The 14,380-nt window shown below is 45.8% G+C and overlaps 1 protein-coding gene across 15 annotated transcripts in view; it reads right to left on the bottom strand.

The window, feature by feature from the left end:
• The window catches only part of CAMK2G (calcium/calmodulin dependent protein kinase II gamma), a 119,070-nt gene extending 109,609 nt beyond the window's left edge, over positions 1–9,461 (bottom strand). For 14 of the 15 annotated variants that reach the window (XM_085583508.1, XM_085583509.1, XM_021548901.4 and 11 more), the window contains exons 1-2: positions 9,250–9,454; positions 7,311–7,405 (exon numbers count right to left, since the gene is read on the bottom strand). In XM_085583508.1, coding sequence (XP_085439634.1) covers positions 7,311–7,405; positions 9,250–9,314 — 160 coding nt within the window. In that variant the 5' untranslated portion in view covers positions 9,315–9,454. Of the gene's footprint in view, positions 1–7,310; positions 7,406–9,249 lie in introns of all 15 variants that reach the window. The other variant, XM_021548931.4, reaches the window with a different exon arrangement.
• Between the last annotated feature and the right edge of the window lie 4,919 nt (positions 9,462–14,380).

Here is a 14,380-nt window from a genome sequence, read left to right as displayed (position 1 = left end):
ATTACTAAAGGGCTATTTTCAATTAAAGCATTATAAATTAATATAATTATGGGTTAAAGTAACTGATCCATGAGAAACAAATGAACATTCAAAAAATGAACTCAAAATTAAAAAGGAAAGAAAGGCAGATGAAGAGTAAAAGGTGAAAAAAGCCACAAGGAAACAAAATCTAACAACTATAGACTCAGTTTCAGCAGAAAGTTAATCCATGCCCCACTTATCTTTGGCTACCCTCTCTGTTCAGAAAGCTTACTTCTAAGATACTGCCACCCCATTTCTTCACAGGTATTCTGCAATTGTTCTCAAAAAATCATGTAGGCAGCAATACCAGAATGTTTGGGAAGATGTTACAAAAGTATAAAGTGGTATTTAAATTTGATAAGGTATAAAAAGGAACATGATGTCAGCCTAATTCATAGGACCCATATTTTTGAAGCATTAAGCTTATTGTCATAAGGATCAGCAGCAACTACAGCAGTTGAAGTTACAGGGTCACATCTCCTCCATACACTAAAAAAAACCCAGAACATCTAGTGAGCAACTCAAAATTTTAAGGATGCATTTCCCTGTCAGAAATCAGTGCACCTCTGTTTTCTCAAAGATGACTACTCTGAGCACTGACATCACTTCAGTTGCAGGCAAACACACAATGATGTGAGATACTCCACTTTTTCTTCCTTTACAGCACTCAAGGCTTCTTTCCTGTGCTGGTGACCCTGATGCCAGGCAATATTGCCCTCTTCACCCAACCAAGAAAACAGCAATAGCTCACTTTATAGTCAAACACTGGCAAATGAACTTGGGGTTTTTTATGTCTGTTATTTTGGTAAAAATCAGGAGATTTCAAGAGCAGAGGAAACAAGAAGAAACACCTAAAATACCAAAACAGGTGACAGGTCAGAAAAAGTGGGGGGTGATGCCTTCATTGTCAGGGTTGTGCTCACAGACAGCACAGTGGAGAGAAATTTTTGCATTAGCATGTGTCCCTTTTAAAAAATGTCATTACCCAATCTGGAGAGCCAAAACAATTAGAGTACTTGCAGGGCATGGAAAGGAACAAAATTATTGTCATAGTCCTCTCTTAAAACAGTGGAACAGTGGTGGAAACCCATTGCTGGGGAGGAGGGCACTCTAAAAATTTCTTTATGATCCGCAGATGAATCCCTCTCTGCTAGTGATGATTTAGTGATGTCTAAAGAAGGATTAAATTTGGGGACAGTGAAATCTCTGTGATATACCACCAAAAAAAAGCAAATAGGTTTTTCACTAGATCCTTCTTACAAGAACTCGAAGTAGATCTCCTCACCCAAAATATCTACAGGCTGCTCAACACCGTGCTCTTCACCGCAGGGACACCTACAAATATTTCAACCATGGCTGGCTGATCAGAGTAAAAGCTCTAGAGCCAAGGGCTTTGGGACACGTGCAGGAGTTTGTCTAATCACATTTCTGCCATACACAAATCCAGTTTATATTGGGAAAACAAGAAACCTGACTCTCTCACCAAGCTCCTTTCTCTAACCTCGTGCAGAGGCAGTAGGAATTCCTGCCCAATCTGTGTGCCCACTTCCCCCCCCCCCCCACCCCGCTCCTCATTGTTAATGCCGGAAATTTAATACTCAATGTGACCACTGAGAAGACAGACACAAGCTGAAATCCTGTCTGCTCTGTTCCAGCTCCTTTATAAAATATACAGCGTAAAGTGAGAGGCAACCTGGGGTAACCCCAACCATCACTAACATCCACAGTGGGAGGAAGCCAGCTTCTAGCCCTAGAGAGCCACAGTAAAGCAAGGCTTCCACCACTCACCACCCCAACAATCTCTGCTGGCTCTCATGCCAGGGCATTTTCCTGCCTGTACTGATATGTTGGGGAAGATAAAAAGCCAAGCCAACCCTCAGCAGCCCCCCACTAAGTTCCCAAGTCCAACCTCTCCTCCAAGGTCAGGGTTTCCTCTTTGGCACAAGCCCTCCTCTTCTCCAAACACCTCTTGCAACGAAACTTCCCCTACTGGTGTACATATATACTATTTCAATCCCTCTTCCCCTATGCAGGGGACTGCAAGCACAGGCAGCAGGAAGGACAGGGGGAGGCAGCCTGCTAGTGGGAGATAGAGGGCTGCTGTTTCTAACATCAGCTGAGCAGCCTCATCACCAGCCCCTGCTGTACTTGTGTGCTGTGGTGCAGAGTGAAGAGTTCAGCCACTTGCTACCCACAAGCCCACTCCACCGACGGATTCCTTCCCTGCAACCCCAATCCTGAGCACCCAGCCTCTTACAGTTGCTCCATGGGCAGTTCCCAGCCTCATACACTGCTCTGAGGGGTGTGCAGCACTCTGCTCTGCTCCCTGCTTCCCTCCATGTGTGCAAAGACCTCCAAAAAATTTCCAACCCACTGGAGCTGGCCTGCTATATATGCCACCTAATCACAGCATCTCTCAGACTTCTGCAGGCAGCAGAGGGGAGGCACGGGGTGGAGCTGGGGCACGGGGAAGTTCTTCACTCAGCCCATGCTGCAGGAAGGAAAGCTTCTCTCCCAAACCAAATGACTGGACCTGATTTGGCTGCTCAGCAAGTACGGCTGAGAAGACACAATTTGATTTGCCATCCTCTGCAAGAAAGGACATTTGTCCTCAACCTGCAAAGACAGGAACACACAGAGGACACCTATCACAGGACATTTCTACGCGAGTCTGGCTTTGCGCTTGAGCCCCCCGTGAGCGGGTGCTGGGTTCTCCGGCCCCGCGCGGCCGGCGGCCCCGCTGCAGTGCAGCAGCCAGTGTGTGCACACAGCCAATCCCAGCAGCGTGCGCTGCCCCACACAGACCCGAAACCTGGCAGCCTCCAGAGCACTCCAAGGAGTTCTAATGCAAGCAGCAGCTCTGAACACGAACAGAACAGATCAAGAGAGATGTCAGGGACCGATGCCGCTACACTTCCTCTGCAGCATTCAAGCTCAAGGTTTTAGCGTCCAGGGAAACTACTGCTGACACCTTCAACAAAACATATTGTAAAGCCCAAATCAGCAACCACTATAGAACCAAAAGCCCGGACAACAGTGGGAAAATAGCAGAGTTTGAAGTATAAAGACTGTTTTTTTCCTGTTGGGGTTTGATACACAAGTAATTCCCTGCTCCTCCCACAATCCACATAATCTCCTACAGGAACAACAACAAAATAACTCGGTAGACTGCAAATTTTTATCTGGTTTATAAATTTGGAAAGATGAAATGCAGGGAGAAAAGCCACCTCTATTTCACAGTCAAAAGCAAAGCCACAGTAAGGACAGTGAAGTGGACTAACTTATATGATAGCTGGTTTTAATTCTTTCATCAAGAGATGTCACTTGCAAGAGTTTAAAAATATGTATTTTCAACAGAAAATTAAATTTAGCAATGGATGTAATACACAGAGATTTTTCCTTCTGCACCTAAAAAAAAGGGTAGTAATACTACAGATGGTGGCAGGATCACTAAATACTATTTGGTATAAAATGCATCCTGAACATTATCAAATCCTAAAGGTCTGCCTACCTCTTTCAAAAGCCAGAGTCTCTCTTGAAGTACATGCTAGCAAGTCAAATTGGGGATATCTCCCTACTGCTACTGAAGCTGCTGCTTCTCTCTTGATCTTTTGATCACTGCAAGTAATTTTACTTTATTTGAACTTCACTGCAGCACTACTTGCTATGAATTTTCATGTTCAAAAGTATTCTGGTGAAAGCCACAAGACAACTTTCAAAAAACTTACAGTTATTACTTCCCTCTACCCATAGCGCTGGTAAAAGTCTGTGCATTCAATCCCATAGGAATTCCAGATGACTGAAGCATTGTATTTCCTCCATGTGTAATAACAACTGCTCTTATATGTCAGCTGAATGCTGACTAAGGTGAAGTCTGTTTCCTCTCCCTTTCCACAAGCATTTGGACCCTATTTAACATTAAACTTCTTGGCATGGTCTTCACTGGGCAGTTGTAAGCATCAACACAACATGAATAATAGCAAATACTTCACTAAAGCCAAAATATCAATTTTAATTTAGACCAGCTTTTACTGACAAAACTTACTAAAAGAGAGAACAGGCATCCAAAAATCACAGAAATATAAAAAAGAGACTCATCTCAACTGCTGACTTGGTATTTTATGAAGGGTGAAGCTTACTAGACTGAAGCCGTTAGGACCAGCATTCTGTCCATCCTCCTTGCTTTCACAGAGCAATACCATGCCTCTTCAAGTCTTTACCCTTTCATTGCATATAATTCACCCTGAAGCATGCTTCTTCCTCCTTTTCAGCCACATACAGTAAGCTTTTCAGCACTTCTCAGTTAGCTATCTAGTATTTCTTCATCACAAGTCTTGAAAAACAAAGGTAACAAGAAGTACTGCAGGAGGAGAGCATGGCTCTGTTACCATTGCCTTGAACAGATTCAAGGAAAGCACGGCAGCAGGCAAAACTGTGAAGCAGCAATGGGCTATACTTTGCAGCAGCAGCAAGATGCTGACTCTTGAAGTAGCAGTTACTGCATCAAGTGTCCATACAGGTTCAAATTCTGCTAGAGATAGTATAAAATGTTAAATGTAGCTATGCTGAAGTTGGAGAGGGGCTGGCTGTCCCCACATAAGGGAATATTCTGGCTCTCTGACCATGCCTAGAAGAAAACCAGCAGTGTGAGATGCAGGTCAGGAGGACTGTGTCAGGGTTACCCTGCACAATGGACAGCATGCAGCTGGGTGCACAGGAGAGCCCTGGACAGAGGTACTGATGGGCAGAGACATGGACAGCCCAAGGAGAAGTGCCAGCCTGGGGAAAGGATGCATCAGGCAACACATATCCAAGATGCTGCAGAATGAACACCATAATTCTGCTCCTTAGGGAGACAGCTTTCTGAAACGCCTTTTCCCAAGACTGTCATTTTCAGGTTGCTGAACTGAATCTTCCTAATCACTGATTTACAGCTGCAATGTCTAAATAGCACACATTTCTCCTTCGATGTTTTAAAGACCTATTCCAAGGTGAAGTCACCAACTTCCTATCCAAATACTCTAGTCTTTTACTATAAGTACTTTTTGTACTTACCCCTTGAGCTCTCAGCAAACACAGCTGGAATGACTGAGGAACCTACATATTCAGCTAAAGTCACCATCCACTTTTCACAGATTCCTCAGTTCTCAGTTAAAACTTCAACACAACCTGATCAGTACCTTGATTTTGATAGTATTCTGTAGTACCAGAAACACACATTTTCTTTCTTGGATCTTCTCACACCTACCCTACCTAACCAGTAAGTTTTTAAGTATATCATTGCCAGCTGCCTCGAGTTGAGTAGCTGAGGACCAGGCTAGCAGCCTCAATGTATTTTATTTATAGGAAGGTATGAAATCTAAATAGTAAGTATAGATCAAAACATGGCCTATATTCACCCATACTTACTTTTCCTACTTGCTGGGTCATTAAACTGTCATCACTTTACTATGAAACACAATTAGAATCTATACATTTCCTCCTCATTGTAACTCATTAAATGACCAAACACTTAAAAATTGACTCAATCAGTTTTTCTGAGAGTTCTGGCCTTCAGCTAATATATTTTTTGAAATTTCAACTAAGCATGCATTTTTTCCCATTCTTCACTTCAATACCCTGTACTTTGTACGATAATGGTTTAACCTCCATGATGAGTTTATCAAACTGCCCCTTCCCTTCTCCAAGCAGCCTGGTGTCCACTAACATGTGAGAAATGGCTCTCCTGAGCTGTAGTCCTCACTACAGGATGGACAGGGAAGTCTGCGGAGCAAACACGGCATTAATGGCCGTCAGCAAAGCAAAGCCACCCTTCAAACCTCTCCCATATTAAGTTGAACTAATTTTGAACTCAAGAGATTGGATATCCCACCTACATCAGCAGGCACTGTCACGTGACCATTGAGGGAACACTGATTCTCAAAAGATCTGCAGCCACCTCATTAACAATCCAGGACTCCACTGGTTGGCCCCCAAAACAACCTCACTCAGGCTAAACACTAAACACCTCAGGAGATATGCTTGCTTCCAGAAGTTAAAAAAAAAAAAAAAAAAAAAAAAAGGAAAACAAAGGAAAAATCACTGCTTCACAGCACACTGCCACTGCCACTACTTCATCATACAAACTACAGTAAATGAAAATTCTTCACTATTCTTCAAACTGTCTTCTGCTCTTATCATCACATTTCATATTCTGGCAAAAAGGAGAATACATATTCTATTTTTCTTTTTTGTAAGGATTAGGTAATTAGGTAAAACATTGACTTCTAAATCATTTCTCAAGATCATTTGCTTTCTCCTCATGCTTTTCCCTTCCATTTCTCAGTCAACCCTCCTACTAAGCCCTCTACTCAACTAGCAAGATAGTCAAGGGCTTCCTACATTAATCTTGTGAAATCTGAAAGGCCTCTAAAGACTTACATCTCTTCTTGATCACCTCTTCTAGAAAGAGTTGCCTCTGGCACCTCAACTTGTTACACTCCCTCTTTTCAGCATCTTTCATTGCAGTTCAATTTCTTTCATTCTCCCCCTCATCCACCCCACCCCACCCAATCCCTGTAGTGATTTCCTACACACTAGAAGACACAGTTTCCCCTCATACTATATGGCCTACTACTCTTTATGCATATGTATGTCCCTGGAAAGTAGAAGACTAACAGTTTGGAAGAGTTAGATTTTTTCTTTTTTCTAACACTACAGTCTAGTTTCAGGTTTTGTAAGTCTCCAGGAGTAATGAAAGCACAAGCCCCTTGTTCTAATATGCTGAGAAGTCTAATTGGCAAGATTTCTCCATCCAACATATTTCTGCCTTTGAAGGAAGACTTTTAAGCTTCCAAACACACCACCTTTAACTACAGCATGAAAGGAGCAAAGCATATAGCATCTATCTTTCAAAAAAAATAATCACATCTGTTCTGGTAAGACAGATCTCCTAGGTAAAAAAGACATTCAGCAAAACAAGTCTGCAACACTTCTATTTATTATGAGTGATTGGTACAGACACACACATAGATGAATCTACGTCTAGCTCAGGTTGAAGAAGAAAGATCTCAAGAAGAAAAAAGACAACATCACTTTACAGAGTATCCATTTCCAAACACAGGAATTTTTCTATCATTCTACACACCTTATTTCAGGCCCCTCTTTGCCACACAACTCAATTATTTTGAAATGCCTAAAAATAATGACTGAAACAAGCAACTCCAGATCCCTTAAATTTATTACAGCCTCAACTCCAGTGAAGTATTCTCCTACTAATACAGGGAAGAAAGGTAGACAGAGACACTAACCTCTGGCTGACAGTTTTTTGGTGTTGATGATTTTTGCAGCATATTCCTGTGAAGAATTTTTCTTTACACATCTGCGGACCACAGAGAAGGCTCCCCTGGAAGAAAAATAAAGAGGGTAGGTGCTATGAAACTGAAAATGAGACTATAATAGCAACAATTCCTGCTCCCAGGGAGGACCAGCTTAAGGACAGGGCAGAAGACATACAGAGGAGGGACACAACACCTGAGAATGTGATGAACAATGCATGCTATCTGATCAGCAAAAACCTTAAGTCTGTATGGTACTCAAGCCTCCTGAAGACTCCTCAAGCTCCCTCACAGACAGTGCAGTAGGAAGAGCACACTGTGTGGGGAGAGAGACCATACAGGCACAGAAACAGGACATGAAGGGATTGATAAAAAAGAAACAAACAGCCCTGAAGGATGCTGCAAACACTAGCTGGTAAGGCCATCTCCCAGAGACAGCATCCCCAGCAATCACAGCACAAAACCAGGACTTGTGTCTCCCATGCTCAAGTGCAAGCACAGTCACAAAATCACTGCAACACTTTGCAGAAGTTACTAGTTCTCTTATATCCCTCAACCCACTTGCAAAATGGAGATATCCACGTACCTATTAATGAAGTGAGTAGAAAACTACAAAGCTTTCTATATTTTCTCAAGCGGGAACTATTGATATTATTACAATTATTCCAAAGATAATTACTCTTGGAGAAAAGGTCTGAGAAAGAGGGAAGAAGGATTTATGTGAGGGAAAAAAGTGAACACAAGAGACTAAGGTGAAAAGACAGAGACTGAAAATCTACAGGACTACACAATTAGCACTTGGTAATAGCCCCTTATTTTTTAAAAACAATAGCAACGAAAAAAAAATGGTGGATAAAGAACAACTAGCCTAATAGGGAAGACCTAAAAAGGGGAAAGAACAAATATGAGAAAACTAGCAGAAAATTCCAAGTCCTTCAGATCAGGAATGCAAACCCTTGTCTAGGGACAAATGTCCATATTTCAACTATGAGAGAGGGGAACAGAAGCTGCACAAGGGCCCCACAGACAGTCCTACAAGGAGCCTAAAATAGCTTGAATCCTTCCAACACTGCGGAGTCCTGCCTTTTTACCCCCTTCCTCAACCTCTACATACAAACCAATGAGCACCAAGGTGAGCACCAGCACTGGGGCCCAGGCTTGGTGTCACACAGCTGCAGCAGCCTGGAGAGGGACAGGGACACTGGGCTGGAGAGAAGAGATGCAGCAGAGCCCAGCAGTTGGTGCAGGAAGGGAGGGAGAGAGCAGCAGCACCCACGAAAGCACTGTCCCCATAATCCTACTCTAGCCCTTTCTGCACTGCTTTCCTGCCCAGCTGCGCTCCCCTGCAAAGCCCTGTCCTAGGGTGCAGCAGCAAGTCTGCCAATGCGGAGACAAGTGCGGAGAGAGGGAGGGAAGAAGCGAGGAAGCGGGGAGGGAAGAGAAGCGCGGTGCAGCAGCACCTGGTCCTTTCACAGGGACAAGGAAGTGGGGACTGAAGCATCGCGGAGCGGCTCTAACAGTGCCGCGTCCCAGCGCAGAAACAGTTGCAGGGAACGGCAGCGTGTAGCTGGGAGACGGTGCGGAAAGGAGAACGGGGCAGCCAGGTCCTGAGGAAGGAAAGGAGGGAAGAGAGAGAATCTCGGGGTGCAACAGGAGCACGCAGCCCGAGACAGGCTGCAGGGACACCCGCTGCGGCGGGGCGACCCAGGAGGGCAAGAACACCTTTCCCTCCGGCGGCTGTGCCGCTGGGGTGGACGGGGGGCTGGAGAACAGGATTACAGCGCGACAGCTAATCCTTCTCCGGCTCCCGGGAGAGCCGGGTCGCCGGCACAGTGCTTCCAGCAGCGCCGGTGGGTCCCGGGGCCGGGGCGGGCGGCGGGGCGCGGCGCGGGGTGCACAGCAAGCTCCGTACTTGCCAAGCTCCTCGTAGAGCTGGTACTCGTCGGTGAAGCGGGTGCACGTTGCCGTGGTGGCCATGTTCGGGCTGCGGGAGGCTCAGCGTCGCTGGGGCATGGGGCAGGGCGGCGGGGACGGGCCGGGCGGGCGCGCTGCTCGGCGGCCTTCCTCCTAGCTCGGCGGGGCGGCGCGGGCTCCCCCGGCGCCCGGCTCGGCGCTCCCCGCTCCGCCGTGCACAGTCACCGCTCGCCGGGGAGGGGAAGGAGGCTGAGCCTGGCCAGCACCGCGAGAACTGGCTCGGAGACACCCCGCGCCGGCCCCCTCCCTCCGCCGGCCCCGGCCCGCCGCGGGGTGTGGCCGCCGGGGGCGCTCCCGGGGCGCCCGCAGCGCCGTCGCCCGCCGGGGGCTGCAGCCGGGGCGCGGCCGCTCCCCCCGCCCGCGGGCGCGGAGCGGGCACTGCAGTGAGCGCCCCCACCCCGCGCCGAGGGCGGGCGGACTGCGGCGGGCGCGCCCCCTCCCCACGCGCTCCGCAGGCGGCCGGGAGCACCGCGGGTATTTCTCTTAATTCCCCGCTCGAGGGGCGCCGGGCCAGCCGCGGCCGGATAAGCTTCCTGCGTGCGGCAGCAGGGGAGGGAAGAGGGAGCCGCCGCCGCCGCCCTCCCCCGGGCGCACGTCAGCGGGGCTAACACCGGGCCACCCGGGCCCTGCGTCTCGCGGCCCGCCGGCGGCAGCCGCCCGGCTCGCTGCGGCCGCTCCGTGCGCGGGGAGGAGAGAGGCGGCAACTCCGTCCCGACCGCGGTCAGAGCCCGGCGCGGGGAGCCCGGCACGCTGCGCTGCCGCCCGCCACCGAGGGGCCTCCAGCCTTTCTGCGGATCCACCTCAAAGTTGGGCCCTGTGCTCCTGAGCGCTGTCAGGCTGCCCGACCTTGGGGACGCGTGTGGAAGTCCCCGAGGAAATGAACCATCTGGTGCAGAGGTAAAGCGGTAACACGCGAAATGGCTTGAAACTGTTAAGAGAGTGCGAACCGGCATTCACGCACACGCGTGGTTTATGGTGATGGGACTTGGACGCAGAAGACAAACAGAAATCATCAGTCTCCCAACTGCAAAAGAAAACAAACCAGCCTCTGTGCTGTCTCTACTAGCACAGCATCTGAGAGTGCTGCTGCAGTGCCTTCATAAGCAAGTTTGTTTTCTCCTTTTACTTAAGTGAGTCTGTCTCTGTCTGAACAATTGCCAAATCTGCTTAATATGCAGATTTATATAGGGCAGTCACTGATCCAGCCAGAGAGGGAAGGGCTGCACTGGCCTCTCCTGCGTGACTGGGAGTGCAAGCTGTGTTAAGAACATTCAGAGAGACAGATGAGTGTACCATAAGCCAGGAGTAGCATTAAACTGATCTGAAAATTAAGAGTACTGTATAAGTACCATATATTTCTGCACCATGTCTGGGCTATGAAATCATCATGTTATTCAATCATATGAAAAGCAGTGACAGCAACCACTTGCATATTCCCCCCCCCCCCCCACTCCTTGTCTCCAGGTTAAATGCAGCCAGCCCGGTGCTGCAAAGACTACAATGAAGTGATGCAGTGTGCAAAATTTCTCTCCTCCTATGCAGAAAGTAGATAGCAAAAGTAGGACAACATAACAGTAGCATTACAACAAAGCAATACCTCTAGAAGGTGATTATGAAACAACAGCATTCTGCGTCTTACACCATGCCAGCATTTAAACCTGGAAACCTGCTGACACAGCTGTATAATTCAGAGAACCAACAAATGATCTATCCAACAGGTATCAGTTGATCGGGCTCCTGCCAAGATCAAACTGTTCCAACAGCCTCATTTGGTGGTCCACCAGTTTCTTTAACAGAACAGTGGCAGACAAGGAGGAAAGCAGTTTGACAACCCATGGTTCTTACCAAGGGAATTGGCTGATAACATGAAATTCAAGTGGGAGATTATACGTACAGAAGTGAGCAATGTTGCTGATACACAACTGGCACTACATTTCCACCACCCAAAATGACATTAGATGTCCTTAGTGCAGGAAAAGTGAGCTGTTACGTTTGTGCTGTGGTTGCACTAGGCAATGTCATCAGGAAATATGCAACCCATTCCCCAATGTTAAAATGGACAGAGCAACTGGAACAGGGCTCTGTTCCAACAATACAAAACTGAGAGGAGGATTAGGACTAAATTTTAGCATGCTGTAGTGAATAACCAGCCAGAGGGAGTGAATCTTACTTTTTTTGCAGAGGAAAGCAGCTGAACCATGACCAGAAAGTACAGCAACTGGAGAGGTTTACCTAAAGCTATGTATTAAACTGAGAACTATTCTGCAGTTCAAAACTATTTTAGCTGGACTCAAGGAGTGTTCTGTGCTCTACACAAAGCACCCATGATACTTAAGAAGCTCTGATAGCAGTGGTCTTATAAAGATACACGAGGAACATAAAAAGAGGGAGACCGAAGAGGACATTTCTCATCTTCAAATGCTACAAGGAAAAGTTAGGTCTAGTAATCAGAAAGGGAACAGAGGAGCAAGTGTGTAAAGAAAAGCTAACCATGTGTTCTGCATAGCAAGTGCTACAGAAACAGATTGCTAACTGAGAAACTTGTGTTAAGTGAGAAGTGGGATATAAATTGAGTGACAGACTTGATTAAACCAAGTACTGAGTGGGAGACTAAATTATGGGAGTAGAGTTTTTAAAAGGAATGTCGACAAAATGAAGCAGGAGGAGGGGTGGCAATATGGATAAGAGAGTATTGTGTCAACAGAAAGAAATATTGATGTTCTGGCTGACTTCTAGTCTACTTGTACTGAGAGCAAAACTGCAAACAGAGGTGAATCTGGATGGTGCCTGGTCAGAATAATGTTGCAGGGCCCAGAAAATATCTGAGCAGTTAAAAATGGTTTTGAGAGCCTGTGCACTAGTAATGGGAAATTCAGCTAATGAACAGTGAGATCCTGACCTGAGTTATGTGCAGGATTGAAATCTGGAAGTAAAGCTTTGCTTTTAGTACTAGCCAGCTGCAGATTTCACATTACCAGAGTGGCAGTTTTGGTCTCTATCTTTGAAGTAGCACAGTTTGTCTTATACAGTACTCTAAACTGTCAGGGATCTGTGAGGTAATAATCTGATTTTAATAACTGGAGCTGAGTAAGAGGCACTAAAGAAAGTAAGTAAAATGCAAAGGATTTAATGCAAAGCCCATGGGCATAAATGGACATTTCCTCTGATGTTAATGCACTTCGGATCAGGCCCCATCTGTCCATGGAGCCTAAGGTCAGCTTTGGTATGTTAAAGAATGTCTGTGGGAAGGCAATTACACAAAAGTGTTGGTCTTTAGGGAAGCAGAGTGAAGGACTAAAAAAAATATTTCACAGAAACTAACTGGAATTCAAATCACTGTGGAAAATGGGAAGGATGCTGGAGAGGATGCATGATAGCATCTTCCCAGCAAGGTTGAACAAGCCCATGGGCAGCATGTATCTGAATGCTGAGTGCAGCAGTGCTGGCTAGTACCAGAAAGGAAGAAAGGATGTTAGCAAAAGGACTTGGGAAGGGTAAGAATGGGTGGAGTCAGAAATCAGTTGGGGAGGTTGAAAGCAAGTACCAAAACAGAAACATGCAGTGAAGAAGATGAGTAGGCATGTTTTTTAAACAGACATTTTGTGGATTTCTCCTATTAACTTGGGGATCCCACAAAGAATCAGCCCATTTTTCTCTATATATCTCTGCTCTCCAGCCTGTTTCTTTTGAAGTGAGTAGCTCCAGGTAGGTCTTATCTCTCACAGAGGTATTACAGGGCATAAAATTCAACCTGCCCTGCTATTGTGTGGGGCTTCCTGACACAACTTCAGTATAATAACAAATGAAAATGCAAAAGAAAACATCCAAACATCTAAAATTGTGTGAAATATTCCATCATCTTAAAATGAGAGATTTTTTTTTGGCAGGTGAGGAAAAGTTTTGAAATTCTTAACTATTATCTTGCTTCTGAATCTACAAAGAAATATGCAAAGAGTTACCTAAATGAAGCGTCATTTTATCATTACTGTTCATGGACTCACATTCGTGTTCACAGAAGAAAGCCCCCTTAATTTCATAGGTGATCATTCATGTTGTCTATACAAAATCTCAATTTTTTTTTTACTTATGCCATTGTTGAATATCTACCAAGAAAATAAATTTTCTTTAATCTGCCCAGTTATTTTCTTTGTTCTCCCAAACTGACATTCATTCGCTGCCTCTGAGGATTTATAAGTGAGGCTGATAAAAATAAAAAAGTAGCATGCATAGAAAGATTGGAAAGAGAAGAACTTTTTAGTGAATTAATATAAAATTTATATTTGAAATAAACTATAGAGTTCTGGGGAGAAGCAAATATTAAATTACCCTATTAGTAGGGACTATCGAGCCATCCATCTAGTTTAGTGTCTTGTCTTCAGTAGTGACCTATTCCAGATGATAAATGTAAGAGAGGGAGAAAAGAAGGGTATGACAGAAAGACAGAGAAGAAAAAGGGAAAGGAATCAAAGCAGGCCAATAAAGAAATCCGCGTAACTATGACCCATGTGCATATTGCACACTTCTTGATTATAGAGTGGCTTTCCTCCTGACCCCAAGCTGATGATCAAAATATGCCCTGAAGCACCAGGATTGGTAGCCCCTGTAATTTTGATCCTAGTTTGTGTCAGTGCACTTGCTATTCTGTTTCATGTCAACGCCTAATCCTTTTTGATAGTTACTAAGCTATTTAAGTCAATAATATCCCATGGCTCTGAGTGTTGCATGTTAATTATATGGCTCATAAAACATATAACCTGATCTCATTGCAAATTTGTTCTATTTTAATGTCTCTGAGTGCTTTCTACTGTTATGAGACAGGGCCAGTATAGGTAGTGTGACCAAGTGGCCAGCCCTGTTCTGTACATCTCTGCAGTGCTGTGTCACTGCCCCAGGAGCTCAGACCAAGGAGGGGGCAGCTGTGTCTGGCAGGGTCTCAGTGCCTGGGTGCCTCCAGGCAGGCTCTGTGTACCTGCTCGCAGCCTGCCTGCTTCCCCAGCCCTCCTAGAGAGCCATGGGGGCACATGCCTTTCACGGGGATTTTTCCAAGTCACCTACAAACAAGGTATTTT

This window comes from Lonchura striata, chromosome 6 (genome assembly GCF_050655825.1).
Source record: "Lonchura striata isolate lonStrDom1 chromosome 6, ASM5065582v1, whole genome shotgun sequence".
NCBI lineage: Eukaryota > Metazoa > Chordata > Aves > Passeriformes > Estrildidae > Lonchura > Lonchura striata.
Note: the sequence above shows the minus strand (reverse complement) of the source record. Positions and strands in the feature narration are given on the sequence as shown.